We start from the raw sequence: 17,740 nt of genomic DNA, 5'->3' as shown, positions 1-17,740 counted from the left end.
TTTAAAGTTGATGGTTTTGTATAAATATAGGAAATAATAAGTTTCATGAATTGTCTAGAGATGTATTTACATGCCCTATTAAAGGGACATTGCAATCCAAAAATCAACTTGTTTGTCGGATGGTTTCAGACCTCAAAAGTAGTCTATGTGAGTTATCCACAAAGCCGTCTAACCCAGAGATAATGTATTCTGTACTCCTTCTGTCAGATGTGGAACTCGGTGGGAATCGTGCGCGGCTACAATGACGACCAGGACAACGCCATTGACGTGGAGTTCCACGACACAGCCGTGCACCATGCCATGCACCTCACCAACTCCCTGGGCCACACCGTGGCAGACCTCTCCCAGGAGGCCGTGCTGCTTGCCTGCCCCGGCACCGACGAGCTCGCCAGGTAGACCACATATCTAAAGGCCGCTACACACTTCAAACAGACAGGGCATCCTTTTCCACACGTATTTCTACGTACTTTTGTGTGGCTCACTTATTAGAACGGACTGTATACGACGTTATGTTTGCGTGAAGTTTTTAATGGTCTTAACTGGGATATTTAGATATTAGCTATTCATGTTTCTGGGGACATTTTCACACATGAGCCTTGCCTGAGTTTTATTAGCCAAACTGGTGGATTAATAAGGGAAATCAATTTCGATGTTCCCAAGTCTCTCGTGAAAGACCTCTTCCTATTGGCACCACAATCTAGCGAAGACACTGAAATTGATTACCCATTTTTTTCAAACGGGAACCTAAGCCGCTTCACTGTATCTCTCTCCCCTCCCTTCTTCCCCTCCACAGTAAGCTCCAGTGCCTTCACTTCTCATCGTGGGATACCAACAAGGAGTGGATGGTGGATCTGCCCAAGGGGGAGGACGTGCGGGCCCTATGCCTGGGCCAGGGCTGGGCGGCGGCTGCCACCAGTGCCCTCATGTTGCGCCTCTTCTCCATCGGAGGGGTGCAGAGGGAGCTGTTCAGCCTGCCCGGACCCGTGGTCTGCATGGCTGGGCACGGGGAGCAACTGCTCGTCGTCTACCACCGAGGTAGGACACGTGTGCATGTTTGCTGTCACACACAGACGGACCCTCACATACAAATGCACAGAGAAAACAAGCATCAGATGCAAAACAGAGTCCCAATCCTCTTAGAAGCATAATGACGGGTAATGATGGGCAATGTAGCTCTACTTCTGATAAGGCGTATCTAACCGCTATTGTGTTTTTCTGTCCTCAGGCACAGGGTTTGACGGAGAACAGGCCCTAGGGGTCCAGCTGCTGCAGTTTGGACACAAGAGACGGCAGGTCATCCACGGGGAGCCCCTCCCCCTCTCCCGCAAATCTCACCTATCATGGTTAGGCTTCACAGCCGAGGGTGAGTCAGGCCACGCCTCTTCTCAAATGCTGGCTGCTGTTGGGGCGTGTTCAGTAGACACCAAACGGGAGACTCTTTGAAAAATGTGCAAAAGATTGTAGATTGAAGTTGACTCTGTACATTGACCTAAGATCAGTTTGGCGTTTTCCACACTGATGGTTAAGGTAAGGATTAGGGCGTAATATTTTCCTAGAAGTCTACACATTTTCCTTCCCGAGAAAATTGCAACAATCGGGGTAATATCCCGGTATTCCTGCTCAAATCAGAAATGCTTTTAAAAGCAAATAATACCAGCAAAGAAAATCGGACATAATTATACCACTGTAAATGGAGAAATACGGACAGGAATCTGCTTTATGGTTTCTTGTTGTATTTGTCACAATTTAATCAACACTAAGTTCTGTCAAAGTCGACACACAATTTGTTGATGTAGCCTAGTTTAAATGTAGACTTAAAATATTACGAGGTTATTAGCCTACAGCCTAGTGAAAATTGCATTTGTTTTCGCTTACCTTTGGCTGAAAGAAGTCAGCCAGCTTGTTGGCCCTTTTCTCTCCCCTTGCACCTGGCTATCAGGGGGATTTCGGAAGGTTGTGGCTGTTTTTACTTCACCGCTTATTGTGGTGACTTTGTCACGGGGAACATATCCGATTCTCCGCTAAACAAACCGACAAGCAAATAGGCCTAGTAGCGGAGATATAGCACCATGGATAGCACCGCGGTTGATCAAGTCCCCGGGGAATCTGGCGAGTCAAGCCTGTGCCCTCCTTTTTATTATTGTCCCATGGTGTTTCAAATGTCTCTAGTTCCTCAAGCGTGTCTGTGGACACAATGTACCAGCCATTTTGTTAACAGCGAGTAGCTGCGGTTGACATTTTGAGCCTCTGCCAGTTCCACAAAGATAGTTTGGAGATTGGTGAATGTGACTTGGAGATTGCCTACAGTAACTGCATTGAGAGGTCGCGTATAGCCTATATGATGGTCAGCAATGCAGTTTATAGAAGTCATGCAAGTACGTTTTCTATTAGGGACTTTACGTTGAGTAGGCAAAATATGGTAGGTGGCTGACGTTGTGATGATTGGTCTAATGTAGGCTATGAATAAAGCCAGAATTGATATGTCTGGTTCATGCATGCAGCTATTCACATATGCATATTTTGTATTTTTGCGTCCGTTTTTCAATGATGGGTAGGCTACTTCGGTTTGACAGAGGATCATCAAATGAATATGAGCAGCTAATAAATATAAGGACGCTTATTTCACTCTACTTATCAACCACTTTTTGAGGAGCATGCTCTCGCTGTGCGACAGTTGACGTTTTGCCCAAACTCTGTATTGCCACGGGCTCTCCAACCGTGAACAAACAGCATGGCCTAGGGCTAAACGTTCTCTCCCAGACTCATGGATAGACATTTTGGAGCGTAGCATAAGGTAACCAGTCCATCCAGTATCCATAATAATACAGTCGACAATCAAAGGCTAGACCAATTATCTATTCGAAGACTTCATAAATCAGATCTAGGAACAGCCTGCTCTTGCCAGATCCTTACCTTAACCATCAGTGGGAAAAATGCCAAACGAATCATTGTACAGAGCCAACTTCATTCTCCAATCTCTTGCACATCACTTATTCATCACTTGTTTTCCAGGAACCCCATGCTTCATCGACTCTGAGGGCGTGGTGCGCCTGCTAAACCGCTCCTTGGGAAACATGTGGACACCTGTGTGTAACACCAGGGACAACTGCAAGGGCAAGTCAGACCACTACTGGGTGGTGGGAGTGCATGAGAACCCCCAGCAGCTCAGGTAAAGCAGTTGTTTCTCTTTGCTTATTTGAGCTGTTCTTGCTATAATATGGACGTGGTCTTTTACCAAATAGGGGTATCTTCTGTATACCACCCCTACCTTGTGACAGCACAACTGATTGGCTCAAACGCATTAAGAAGGAAAGAAATTCCACAGATGAACTTTTAACAAGACACACCTGTTAATTGAAATGCATTCCAGGTGACTACCTCATGCAGCTGGTTGAGACAATGCCAAAAGTGTGCAAAGCTGTCATCAAGGCAAAGGGTGGCTACTTTAAAATAATATAATATATATCTTGATTTGTTTAGCACATTTTTAGTTACTACGTGATCCCATATGTGTTTCATAGTTTTGATGTCTTCACTATTATTCTACAATGTAGAAAATATTACAAATAAAGAAAAACCCATGAATGAGTAGGTGTGTCCAAACTTTTGACTAGTACTGTACGTGTGCCAGGGGCAGCGGCTTAGACTGGTAGACCACCCTAGGCCACGTTGTTTTCTTTTCTACCTGGTAACTAATTAATCAATTTATGTCACTGATTGCCCTGATGAGATGGAGAGATAATGAAAAACAGCAGGACTCTGGCCCTCGAAGACCCGGTAATAGAAAATGAAGAGGTCTAAATTCTATAATTAATCCATCTCTTCATCTTCTTTCCTCCAGGTGTATCCCATGTAAAGGGTCCCGGTATCCCCCCACGTTGCCCAGGCCTGCTGTGGCCGTCCTTCCCTTCAAGCTGCCCTTCTGTCAGACCACCACAGAGAAGGGCCAGATGGAGGTCAGTAAGGCTAAGTGCCAGAAGGAGGTCAGTAAGGCTAAGTGCCAGAAGGAGGTCAGTAAGGCTAAGTGCCAGAAGGAGGTCAGTAAGGCTAAGTGCCAGAAGGAGGTCAGTAAGGCTAAGTGCCAGAAGGAGGTCAGTAAGGCTAAGGGCCAGATGGAGGTCAGTAAGGCTAAGGGCCAGATGGAGGTCAGTAAGGCTAAGGGCCAGATGGAGGTCAGTAAGGCTAAGGGCCAGATGGAGGTCAGTAAGGCCAACCTATACAGTCCATGCTATGCTATTCCAGTCAGCTCAGCCTTTGGAGAGACACTGCCTACCTAGAGCTTTATAGTTGATCTATTGGGTTGCTTGAGTGTTAATGCTTGAGCTACCATTGCAGCTATTTAGAACCTGCAAATAGCCTTTCAACAGAAATGTCCTTGAATATCTCTTTGAAATATGACCCTGTATACATACACATATGGGTAACTGACAAAATAAAGGAAACGCCAATGTAGTGTCTTGTTGGGCCACCACAAGCCACCAGAACTAGTTCAATGCTCCCTGGTATAGATTCTACAAGTGTCTGGAACTCTATTGGAGGGATGCGACACCGTTCTTACTTGAGGAATTCTATCATTTTGTGTGTTGTTGATGGTGGTGGAAAACGCTGTCTCAGGCGCCACTCCAGAATCTCCCATAAGTGTTCTATTGGGTTGAGATCTGGTTACTGAGATGGCCAAGGCATATTGTTTACATTGCTTCCGTGCTCATCAAACCATTCCTTACCCTGTGGATGGGGGCATTGTCATCCTGGAAGAAACCACTCCAAGGGAAATGCAACCCACACCATAAGAGCTGCCAGAACCTTCATTTACTCAAGTGTTTCCTTTATTTTGGTAGGTACCTGTACATAGGCCCTACAGATGGGAAAGCCCCACTCATTGTCTCTGTCCCTCTCTCTCCTTCCAGGAGCAGTACTGGCGCTCAGTGCTCCTCCACAACCACTACGGCTTCCTGTCGTCCAGCGGCTACGAGATAGACGAGGAAGGCCAGAGCCAGGCCCAGAAAGAACAGCAGGAGCTGCTCATGAAGATGTTTGCCGTGAGTACAGTAGCAGCAACTCATGGGTCCACCGAGCTTGGAAACCCTCCTTAGATCCATAGCCTAGTTTGGGATTAGAATTTGGAATTGTTTACATTGGATATCTCATAAACCTTTCCAGAGCAATAGAATATTATCCAATTTTGTTTTATTTTGTTGGGACTTTGTGGGTTTGGTTTAATTTCAGCACAAAATTACAGGCATATTCACAGGAAAGGATTATTGAAAATAATTTTCCTCAGCATTGGGTCTTCACCTCAAAATAAGTCCTTACACACAGGCGTGCATGCAAGCAACGTCGAAGGGCTTTTATTTTGATGTGAGGCATAGTGATAAAGGTTCCAAATTAAAACCAACATTTTGGAATGCATACCAAATGTATGTGTTACCTTAATACAGTAATTTAACCAAGGTATTTTACTAACTATGATTAATTATCCATACACTGGGTGTTTCAATCTGCAGCTGTCGTGTAAACTGGAGAGGGAGTTCCGCTGTGTGGAGCTGGCCGAGCTGATGACCCAGAACGTAGTGACCCTGGCCATCCGCTACGCCTCGCGGTCCCGCCGCATGGCCCTGGCCCAGCGCCTCAGCGATCTGGCCCTGGAGAAGGCCAATCAGCTGCAGGGGGAGGAGCCCCAGGAGGAGGAAGAGGAGGAGCCACTCCAGTACACCAGACGGAACACTGGGTAAGTACATTTGTGTTTGTTTGTGTTATTGTATGTTTGAAAACATACATACCATATGTTGGTGATTGTCATATAATGAAAAAGGCAAAATAAAATGGTTGACAGATTAAGTGATGATAAATCAAAATAATTTTTGGTTTTAAGATGATGTTGGGATGCGTTGGTTGAAACTGGCTTAGCAGTGTGTGAGGGTTGCATTGGTATCCTTGTGTTTAAAAATGTTTTCTCCCATCTGAACACTGCCCTAATAATTTGCATGAAGCACCAAAAATCTGTTCTGAAGCTAACTTCAAATCAAAGTTTATTTGTCACGTGCGCTGAATACAACAGGTGTAGACCACGTCCTGGTAATCCGTCTGACCCCGCAGCCTTGTGTCTATTGACCTGCTTAAAGGTCTTACTCACGTTGGCTACGGAGAGCGTGATCACACAGTCGCCTGGAACAGCTGATGCTCTCATGCATGCCTCAGTGTTGCTTGCCTCGAAGCGAGCATAGAAGTGATTTAGCTCGCCTGGTAGGCTCGTGTCACTGGGCAGCTTGCGGCTGTGCTTCCCTTTGTAGTCTGTCATATTTTGCAAGCCCTGCCACATAAGACAAGCGTCGGAGCCGGCGTAGTATGATTCAATCTTAGCCCTGTATTGACGCTTTGCCTGTTTGATGGTTCGTCGCAGGGCATAGCAGGATTTCTTGTAAGCTTCCGGGTGATCGCTGTCCTGATATCCAGAAACTCTTTTTTGCCGTAAGATGCGGTTGCAGAAACATTATGTACAAAATAAGTTACAAATAATGCGGAAAAAAACACATAATAGCACAATTGGTTGGGCGCCCGTAAAACTGCTGCCATTTCTTCCGGCACCATTTTACCGCCACTTGTATGAGTTGAAATCAAATTCTGTGTAGATAAGGAATTATGTTGGGATTCATGATAATATATGTTTGTTACTCCAGGTACGGCCAGAGCAGCAGTGAGATGGGTGCGGATCGCCAACACAGCAGCCACAGACAAGCACAGGAGGAAGAGGTGGATGAAGAGGAGGGTCAGGAAGAACATATAGATGACGGGGATGTAGCGGAGAGCAAAAGACGAGGTAAGTCGAGGGAATCTCTCTCCATTTCCTCTCCCACCCCTGCCATCTCCTGCATGTCAAAACAATCAACATCCTTCACAGTTTCTTCCATTTGCAGACCTGCCAACCTGCACGCATTTTGCGTACCATGCATGCAATTTGAGGTCAAAGTACACGGGTACGAAAAACTACCTCAAAATACGCAAAAAATAGGCTTCTAGTTGACACATTGTGGTTTTTGACTCAACCGTCTGAAGTTGGCGCTGAGCCAATCAGAGGACAAAAAAATCTCTAGCTCTCCACTCCTGCTCGCCCCACGTAGTCGTAGTACTGTTTTCAAGCTGGATTGCAGCGCACCACTTTGTCCGTTAACACCACTGATGTGAGGGAAAAGGGTAGGGAAAATAGAGAACAAACTGTTTGCCAAATACATTTTCCAAAATTGTATGTGTTAAGCACAACCACTATTTCCTAGTTGTCTCCTTAGCTAAGGCATCATTACTACGACGGTAGTTAGCTACAGCGTTTGGTCCACTATAACTAAGCAAGAACACTTTCTTGCCTGCACATGCTTAGAGCTACGCAACGGTAGTAGTCGCAAACGCATTGACAGGAAACATTTGCGGTGGATGCCTGGATGGAAACAGACATGGCGAAGAGAGTTGTCCCGCTAATACAGTCCTTCACAGAAAGTTATGTTAGACTGTTAAAGATTAGGCAGAGTGCATTGGAGGAGGACTCTTGCATTGACAGGCACGAGTGATAAAAGACGTTGCTGCGTGTGCACATTTGGTCATGTTTTTTGCTAGTTAGTGAGTTATTATGTAAATTATGTCAAATATCCGGTCAGCGATGGGGGAGTGATTGCTTGCTAAAAGAGCAGAAAACATGTAGGCATACATTTCTAGACCTCTTTGAAAAGCGAGTCAGGTAAAGAGCTTTTTAAAAGGGGCAGTGTTGTATTTTGAGACGGGCTTGAATAAGCTAAGAAGCCAATAGGCAGAGGGTACCATACATTTTTGTCTGATTCTTTGTAATAATAATGGTATGGGAATAAAAATGTGGTTTCTTGCATCAAACAATACAACAGTTTCAGTCACCTCTGTCTGAAGGACAAGTGACTAAACAGGTTATATCAGGGCTGCATTCCTGCGGATGCCTGTGGGACCTGCGGGTCCCAACAGGGATCATTGCGGTGCGGTCTGCATTTTTCATGCGGGCAGTCACACAGACACTTTCAGATTAAAATATTTGAGTTGTCCTGCACATGATTTGGAAACGGTCATCTTTCTGCTTTGTACGCGTCAGGCTACCTGTTGTATTAAAAGCACATCTTTGTCACATTATTCACACACACTCAGAAATCTGCTGCTTCAACTTCAGTATTCCACCTCTCCTCTCCAAGTTAGCATCTTTCCAAGGAAAGTGACTTAAATATGATTCAACTATAGTTTATTACAGTGTCTTTAAATAAATATTGATAATGGAAAGAAGTGGAGGCCGCTCAACCAATGTGAGTCGAGGTACAATCAAAAAATGAGATCATCATTGAAAAGGAAAAGGCACAAGTGTCCGCTTTCATCATTCTTGCTGCTTCAAGTTCAGTTGCCACGTGTGCAAGATCGGGTGTACGTGTGGTCTCAATTAAATAGAGTAGGCTATAGCCTATGCGTGTGGAGAAGCACGGGGCAGTTATCTTTCCAAGGAAATGTTCTTCCTAGATATGATTAGGCTATAGTGTACTACATTGTCTAGAAATAAATATTGATCACCCATATTTGTCTTGTCTGAATATTATTATAATAATCATGTTTAACCCTTATTTTACCAGGTAAGTTGACTGAGAACACATTCTCATTTGCAGCAATGACCCGGGGAATAGTTACATTGGGAGATGAGGGTGGATGAATGAGCCAATTCGAAACTTAAAGGTAGGCTATAAAACGTAGCTCAAGAGAAAGTGTAAGTCTCTCCAACTTTGCTCTCTTTAAACTACTTCGAGCATATTGGCTGATATAGCCCAGGAATACCGATAGCCTAATATAATGGGCCATGTGAGAATCTCTGGTAATTGAAGCTATTTCTTAGGTTATTATTACGCGTTTTGATATTGCCTATAGGATGCAAAATTGTTGGGACCATGTATGGCAGGTGAGTTGCGTCACGTGCGTAAAAGCTGCGCTTGCGGGTGGGATGAGGAAATCAGTCCATCGCAGACCTCTACCCTGCAATATCAAGCCCTGCATAATGTTTTTTAGAAGTCTCATGGAATGTAGACCTACATTGAACACCACGCATTGGCTGCTATTGTAGGCAGTATCTTGGCTATAATAGCTATTTTATTGGCTATTTGTTATAATGTTATGGGATGCATTTTTGGGACTAAGGATTACACACCCGTGTACATTTTAAACGTATTTCTGGTTACCTACTGAAGAGCAGCCAATTACCAAGTACCCACAACAGTCTATAGCCTTCTACTGAGTCAGTGTTCTGCCAACAGCATTATTAGGCAAAAAAAGGTGCATTTGTCGGATTTATTAAAAGAAATATATATATATTTATCCTTTATTTAACCAGGAAGGGCTCATTGAGATTTGAAATCTCTTTTTCAAGAGCGTCCTGGCCAAGATAGGCAGCACCAAGTCATTACAAAATCCCATCAAACAACATGAAAAACTACAAGTAATCTAATTTAAACCATAGAATCATAAAATCATTTTAACAAAATCATAAAACAGCAAATTAAAAACATTGACAGGTAAGGGAATCAGTCTCAAGATCATTCATCAGTGATTTAAAAATACCAATCGGGACAAGTTCTTCAAGTTTAAAAGTATTTTGTAAGGCGTTCCAAGACGATGGCGCAGAGTACATAAAAGCCCTTTTTACCAAATTCAGTTCGGACATTTGGAACAGCTAGCAAGATAAAGTCCAGCGAACGAAGAGAGTACCCACCACATTTCTGAAAAATAAAAATGCCCAAATAAAAAGGTAGTAAACCCAAAATGGCTTTGTAAATAGAAGTATACCAGTGACTGAGCCTACGAGTGACTAGAGAAGGCCAGCCAACCCTGGTATATAAAGTGCAGTGGTGCGTAAGGGTTTTGCCGTTTAAAATAAATCTCAAAGTGCCATGGTAAAGGGTGTCAATTGATCTCAAACGCTGAGCGGAAGCATTCATATATAAAATATCACCATAGTCTAGTAAAGGCATAAATGTAGCTGATACTAGCCTCCTTCTGGCTTCAAAAGAAAAACAGGCCTTATTCCTAAAATAAAATCCCAATTTCAGCTTCAATTTTTTTGTAAGTTGTTGAATATGCAATTTAAAAGAGAGGCCATCATCAATTAAAATTCCAAGATATTTATATGAGGTTACAGTCTCAATCTCATTGCCCTGACAGGTAATAATAGGTGAAAAGTTCAGAGGTCTATTTCTTGATTTAGAAAACACCATTAGTTTAGTTATGGCAGTATTGAGGATAAGCTTCAATTGACACAAGGTATGTTGAACAGTATAGTCTGTTGCAGTCTGCAAGTTCTGGAAAGCTTTTGTAAGAGATGAGGCACAACAGTAAATAACAGTATCATCAGCATAAAAATGAGCTGTGTGGGTGTCACACGCGTTCTGTCATGGGGTCCAGTGGTGCCGCACTGAAGTGGTACTCATAAAAATGATTCAAGGTTCGCAGGTCTGCATTGCGTGTTTTAAACACAACACAATTTAAGGCAGTAAACCTCAGGCTTGTTTCCCTAGAGTTTAGGTGCATTGTTGTGTAAAAATCTCCGTTGACTCGTCTTTACCCTGTAGGTCTAAATCCCTTGTCGAAAGGGACTGCTGCATCACCTGAGAAACCTTCTCCCAAACCTGGTGAGCACACACATTCATGGAATGACATTCAGTTCTCCTGGATACACTCGTCAATGGTCCACTGCCATCCTTATTAATCTAAAATCAAGTGTTTCCCAATAGGTACATAAACACAGTTGTATGCTACACACACTCTTAAGTCTGTTGCACCCCATCTAGACACTCATCAGTTTAAATGTTGGGGCTTTCAGACAAAACCCTAAGGGAAGCGCTTGTTAACACCAAGAATATACTTGGCAATGACTGTTGTTATACGTGACGTTATCACACGTTGTTAAACATTAGCCTTCTTTCTTTCCTTCCTTACAGTAAGCAAAGAAGGACGTGTGAACCCTTTCAAGGTCAGTCACTTATGCTTTCGGGGCGGGTTAAACCAATATCCAGAGAGATATTACTAGAAAGGAAGTGTCCTTTTCTTGCTTAAAAGTATCTATTGAATGTGGGAGTTCTGGCTAAATACCTAACATGTGACCCATCATACTTGGGTTTTGACCTCAGGTGAGCAGCGGGTTAGGGAGGCCGGGTTCGGCGGGGGGTCAGCACAGGGTGACAAACGTCCTGGACAGCATGATGTCGTCCAGCAGGAAGCCCACTGCTCTGCTGAGCAGCTCCACGGGGAAACTGAACAAAACACCTGTGCTCAAGCCTCTTCCTCCCAGACCCAAGACCAAGGTACAACACAATAGTCAGATAGAAGCTTAAGAAATGTTAGGATAGTGAATGATCAAATACCACCAACCTTTTAGTTGTGTGGGAATAAATGGATCCGAGTCTGAATAAATGGTTCTGGGTATGACGGCGTTTACATGTTTGACAGTGTTGACCTAAGCATTACGGTGCAACGCATTGGACTGCTGGTGACTTAAACACGCTGTTGTCTTCTGCAGACCCAGTCTACACTGCTGCACATGAACGCTCCCAAAGCAGCCAATAAGAAAGCAGCAGAGGAGCGGGAGCCGGCAGTGTGTAGGCTGAAACAGACGGAGGCACCGCCTCCAGCCTCACCAGCAGAAAATGTTGAGAACAAGAAGTGAGTAATGAGTACTGTTCAAAATCACAATCACCGGAGAAGATGTATGAAAATTATAATGGGGGGGGGATAAGAAAAAGTCTTCTTTACATTATTATTCATTTTTAAGCAGTGGGGCAGTTCCACTCCTTGAATTATTTTGCTTTATTGAAGAGATTAGTAAAGTGTTGAAAAGATGGGGTGAGTCAAAGGGCAGTGGGCCAGATTCGAACTAATGCACTCTGGCTTACATATGTGCCGGGGTCAGCGGCTGTAACTGCTGGACCACACAGGCCACCTTCATTCCATTCTAAATGGAGCGACGGCGCTCCGTTTGCGTCGCTCTCTATGTAGTTCGAGGTACTTTGGTGCGTAGAGCGTATTGAGCCCATAACGGAAACTGGTGTAGAGTGAATGAGACAGTAGGTGTACGACGATAAATGTAACGTGTGTATGTCAGGCCCAAGACGGGCTTCCAGCTGTGGCTGGAGGAGAATAGGAGGATCATCCTGGCTGACAACCCAGATCTGGAGGAGACGGATGTCATCAAGGAGGCCATGGGCCGCTTCAGGACCCTGTCTGCAGACGACCGGCTGGTAAGACACCTAACACAAGTGTGTGTGTGTGTGTGTGCTTCCTTAATTAACACGTGGTGCTATGACACTTTGTCTATGAGAGATTATTTATCTACTTGATTAATGTGGTGTATTCAAATGACCTGGTGTTCAGTAACATCTCCTCTGCTCGCGTACAAGAAAATGCCTCCAGACTCATTATGTGATGGCGGAGCGTCAACTTTTAGCAAGACATGACCCAAAACACACTGTTGAAAACCATATGAATTAAAATACACCCAAATATTTGGTGACATTCTGTTTTTGTGCTTAATATTCAATATTTGATCTCAAATCGAAATTGCTGAAGTATAGAGCCCATCTTTTTTTACTGCCCAAATACTTTAAACGCAATGAAAGCATCTTTATCCCACAACAAAGACCCCTTATTCCCATGTGACAAGGCAGAAATGCCCCTTTAGATACCTCTTATCAAACCCATACAGTTAATCCAAATTCCCCCTGTATCTATTGAAGACTCCGCTCATCTCCCCCACACACACACACACACACACACACACACTTTTGCCCTCAATTCGTTGGGGCACGGACTCTACAAGGGGTCGAAAGCGTTCCACAGGAATGCTGGCCCATGTTGACTCCAATGGCCCACTGGTATGTCAAGTTGGCTGGATGTCCTCTTGGTGGTGAACCATTCTTGATACACACGGGAAACTATTGCACGTGAAGAACCCAGCAGCGTTGCAGTTCTTGACATACTCATTCCGGTGCGCCTGGCACCTACTACCATTCCACGTTCAAAGCCACTTAAATCTTTTGTCTTGCCCGTTCACCCTCTGAATAGCACACATACACAATCCACGTCTCAATTGTCTCTGCTCCTTCATCTACACCACGTGTCAAACTCATTCCGTGGAGGGCCGAGTCTCTGCGGGTTTTTGTTCCACCCTTGTACTTGATTGTTGAATTAAGGTCACTAATTAGTAAGGAACTCCTCTCACTTGGTTGTCTAGGTTTAAGTTGAAAGGAAATTCCCAAAACATTGCTAGAAGCCTGGAAGCACCTTAACCGGCTACAACACAATTAAATGTTTTATTGCAGCATGTACAGTATTGAGATTCCTCATATAATTGAAATATTTTTTCCAAAAGACCATGCCATTAAATAAAGCCTTTAAGACAACCTGTCAAATTGGTGTGGTTTTATATTGTAAATGTAGAATTGCCTGGAAGGTGATGGAATGAAAGAACCCTCGTTGCTGTCAGTGGTCCTCACCGAAACCCCTCCATTAACGCGTTGGAATGAGTGATAATTACCATTCCCAGGCTAACGCTCCCTTAACCCCAGGCTGTATACAGACTTATGCCCGTCTGTGTTGGTGTGGGCTTATACATACATACACAACAACACTATTCACTGTGGCGTATCATCATATATTCCACAAGATTGGTCAATATATTTAGTCCGTTGCGACATATGTCAAATGGAATGGGGTTCCAATGGTAACCAAAGTGTTGAAAGCATATGAAACAGTGCTGTGCTCCTCAATCTGTGCTCCTCAATCTGCTGGCTTGGAACCGAATACCTAAATGGTTAGGTTACATTCCAGACGGTGTGCTTTAACAACTGGTGTGGCCGAGGTTTTGGTGATGATTTGAGCAGTCCATTATTAAAGTCGATCAGAAAGGGGTTAATGTTTATAGTTGGAGACCTCAGTAACGCTGACTACCAGTGCTATTTTAGTTGGTATTGTTAGGAAGCTGTGATGCTCCTCTTTTCTACATCTAAAACTCTGAGTTGTTGATCTACCTGACGGACCGCCACCAGGTGGTAAGGGTAGGCAACAACACATCTGCCACGCTGATCCTCAACACTGGGGCCCCTCAGGGATGTGTACTTAGCCCGCTCCTGTACTCCCTGTTCACCCACGACTGCATGGCCAAACACGACTCCAACACCATCATAGGCCTGAGCACCGACAACGATGTGACAGCCTATAGGGAGGAGGTCCGAGACCTGGCAGTGTGGTGCCAGGACAACAACCTCCCCCTCAGTGTGAGCAAGACAAAGGAGCTGATCGTGGACTACAGGAAAAGGAGGGCCGAACAGGCCTCCCATCAACATCGACGGGGCTGTAGTGGAGCGGGTCGAGAGTTTCAAGCTCCTTGGAGTCCACATCACAAACAAACTATCATGGCCCAAACACACCAAGACAATCGTGAAGAGGAGACTGAAAAGATTTGGCATGGGTCCCCAAATCCTCAAAGTTATACAGCTGCACCATCGAGAGCATCCTGACCGGTTGCATCACTGCCTGGTATGGCAACTGCTCGGCATCTGACATAAGGCGCTACAGAGGGTAGCCCAAAAAATTGTCAGACTCCAGTCACTCAAGTCATAGACTATTTTCTCGGTACCCCCTGTATATAGCCTCGTTTTTGTTATTTCATTGTGTTACTTTTTATTATTTTTTACTTTAGCTTGTTTGGTAACTATTCTTAACTCTTCTTGAACTGCACTGTTGGTTAAGGGCTTGTAAGTAAACATTTCACGGTAAGGTCTACACCTGTTGTATTCGGCGCATGTGACAAATAAAGTTTTATTTGATTTGCTACCTCACTGTGCGAGGTCTTGGTTCGAATGTAATTCACTAGGATATATTTTGTGGTAGCTCTGACTGGCTTTTGCTCAGTTTTGTGCTCAATTTGGACTCTGACCTGCACACCTGCCCTCTCCTCTCTAAAAGACAGACAGGTTTTCAATATAATCAGATCTGAAGGGTCACTGTCATGGTTGGACATATTTAGGCAGGTGCTTGGGCACCTGTAGCCATCCTGACCTCCCCTCGCCCCCCGTGCACATATCTAGCCCTCTTTTAAACCCCAGTCTATTCTATAGTGCTATTACTTGCCTTTTACCTTTTGTGATAGAGTAACCTGCAAAAACACACACTGCATTTGTATCTCTGTTCCCCTGTGTTGAGGACCTGTTCGTGACCCTGCACACACCAAGCCACTCAGCGGAGGGGTGGATGACACTCCACATAGCCTAAAGGAGGGGAAAAGGGGATCGGAGAGGGATGGAGGCTTTATATGCCTGTTGCTTGGAAACCCAGTGTGTCTGTGGGTAGTGGGCACAGTGTATTGATCTTATGGTAATGATTCCTAAAGGGTGTGTGTTGGTGTGTATGGTTGTAAATTAGCCAGTAAATATACAGCAGGCGACCGGGGGCACATTTAAGGCTTGTATTTACTATTCAGTGAGTCGGGAGTGAAGAATAGGAGTGGGAGGTTGTGAGAACGCGGAGAGTGGGCCCTGCCCGCCGCCACGCGCTCCGCTTCATGACTCATCACGGCTCCATTTACGTCTAGGGCTGCGTTCCAGATGGCACCCGATTCCCTATATAGTGCACACTGCACTCTGTTCAAAAGTATCACACTATATATAGGGAATAGGGTGCCATTTGGGATGCTGCCCAGGCCTTTTGTCTCTACCCAGAGAGAAACACAAGGAGAAAAGGCTGCCGGGCTGCTGAACAAGAAGTGTCCCTGTCAGGATGCAATTTACAACTGTCGGGGACCATGTGTGTGTTTCGTGTGCTTTGTTGTCAAGCTGTGTATGATACAAATGTCACATTTGAATTTGGTTCGCAATTGAATTCCAATTGAAGACTCATGTGAAGAGAAATATTGACAATTTCTATTACTATTATGATTTTCAGACTGTTTTCTCTTTTTTTGTTTAGTCCTGGACAGAGCGGGCAAAAGGACAGTCTGGAGACGTGGCGGATATGAAAAAACGAAAGAGAGGGGAAGAAGAGAGCAGGGGAGACGAGAACGGACAGAGTGAGGCAGACGAGACCAGTGCCAAAAAGAAAAAGCCCTTAGACACCTCAGCCAAGCTCTCAGCATTTGCCTTCAATAAAAATTAAACATAAGATCACATCATAGACCGATTTAAAAAAATATATATAAAAACGTGCTCCATATGTCTATTTAGTTAGGGTTATAGGTCACAACTAAATATTATATAATGCTCATTTGTGGATTGGTGCTGATTGTGAGACCTTTTTAGATTTATTTTTGTATAACATTTCATCAGAATATGGAGTCTGTCTCATAGGTTTCCAGACAGTTTCATTAGCACTGTTTGGTATGCTCGTGATGCAGACCTTGTCGATGAATAATTTCTTTTCCGATATGTAACTAGGGGTTAGAGGAATTTCATAGATGGCATCAAAGCGAAATATCCTGAGCACTTGAAATAGCTGTGACAAATATAGAACATGAAGAGAGCAACTGATAAGGGCACACGTAAATGTTATTCTGTTCAGCATCATGATTTGGGTTTGTCCTTTTCACCAATTTCCTCTTAGCTTGTATTGTTTTGAAAACAATATAGTATATTTGTTTTTTTTATTGTACTGTATCCGACTATTGAATAAAAATACATATTTTCCATCCATCCAGTCTTTAATTATTATTATTTTTTTAACTAACTTTATATAGAACATACATACAAATTTGGTCTGCTGCTGTATCTGTTTCATTAAGGAAACCGACACCTGTTTAAAAGTACCGTAACACATTTTTTTAACATGTTGAGACTGAATAGACCTATAACAATCACTAGTTGTGATTGTGAATATAACGGTAACAACTTACTTGAAGGGGGTATACATAAGGCATTTATAAAACAAGTCATAACAGACCTTGGAGTGTTGCAGTGCCATTAATAACCATCATAACACATTCAACATCATTGATAATGAGTTGAAGTTATTTATCCATTGTAGGCTACAACAGATGTGTTACACTGTCTTTTGTTAGAGTGCAATAACTAAATTGTGGTAGCCTGTGATTCACTGGGATTTCCAAACTTTTTATTTTTTATGAAAAACTTGAGGAAAAACACTGAAATATAGAAGTGGTGTAAAGTACTTAAGTAAAAATACTTTAAAGTACGGAAGTTGTTTTTTGGGGTATCTGTACTTTACCATTTTATGTTTTTGACTACTTTAACTTCACTACATTCCTGAAGAAAATAATGTACTTTTTACTACAAACATTTCCCCTGACAACCCAAAGTACTCGTTACATTTTGAATGCTTAGCAGGACAGGAAAAGTGTCCAATTCACACACTTATCAAGAGAAAGTCCCTGGTCATCTCTACTGCCTCTGATACGGTGTACTCACTAAATACAAAAGTTTTGTTTTTAAATGATTTTGGAGTGTGTCCCTGGCTATCCATGAATAAAAAAATAAGAAAATGGTGACATCTGGTTTGCTTAGTAAGGAATTTGAAATCATTTATACTTTTACTTTTGATACTTAGGTATATTTAAAACCAAATACTTTCAGACTTTTACTTCAGTAATTTTCTATTAAGGCCTCTACTTTTACTCAAGTATGACAATTGCTTACTTTTTCCACCACTGGAAATATACACTTTTTCCAAAGATTGACATATGAATCAACTCAAGTAA

General features: G+C 43.4%; 1 protein-coding gene across 2 annotated transcripts in view; it reads left to right on the top strand.

Annotated features, from left to right (window-relative positions):
* wdhd1 (WD repeat and HMG-box DNA binding protein 1) overlaps positions 1 to 16,718 on the top strand; it is a 42,789-nt gene extending 26,071 nt beyond the window's left edge. For both annotated transcript variants that reach the window (XM_039009926.1, XM_039009925.1), the window contains exons 13-26: positions 208 to 392; positions 794 to 1,035; positions 1,226 to 1,363; positions 3,013 to 3,169; positions 3,842 to 3,956; positions 4,908 to 5,039; positions 5,505 to 5,728; positions 6,678 to 6,817; positions 10,611 to 10,670; positions 10,980 to 11,011; positions 11,169 to 11,342; positions 11,558 to 11,700; positions 12,140 to 12,275; positions 16,000 to 16,718. In XM_039009926.1, the coding sequence (XP_038865854.1) occupies positions 208 to 392; positions 794 to 1,035; positions 1,226 to 1,363; positions 3,013 to 3,169; positions 3,842 to 3,956; positions 4,908 to 5,039; positions 5,505 to 5,728; positions 6,678 to 6,817; positions 10,611 to 10,670; positions 10,980 to 11,011; positions 11,169 to 11,342; positions 11,558 to 11,700; positions 12,140 to 12,275; positions 16,000 to 16,185 (2,064 nt within the window). In that variant the 3' untranslated portion in view covers positions 16,186 to 16,718. The remainder of the gene's footprint in view (positions 1 to 207; positions 393 to 793; positions 1,036 to 1,225; positions 1,364 to 3,012; positions 3,170 to 3,841; positions 3,957 to 4,907; positions 5,040 to 5,504; positions 5,729 to 6,677; positions 6,818 to 10,610; positions 10,671 to 10,979; positions 11,012 to 11,168; positions 11,343 to 11,557; positions 11,701 to 12,139; positions 12,276 to 15,999) is intronic.
* Positions 16,719 to 17,740: the final 1,022 nt, after the last annotated feature.

This window comes from Salvelinus namaycush, chromosome 15 (assembly GCF_016432855.1).
Source record: "Salvelinus namaycush isolate Seneca chromosome 15, SaNama_1.0, whole genome shotgun sequence".
NCBI classification, from domain to species: Eukaryota; Metazoa; Chordata; class Actinopteri; order Salmoniformes; family Salmonidae; genus Salvelinus; species Salvelinus namaycush.
Note: the sequence above shows the minus strand (reverse complement) of the source record. Positions and strands in the feature narration are given on the sequence as shown.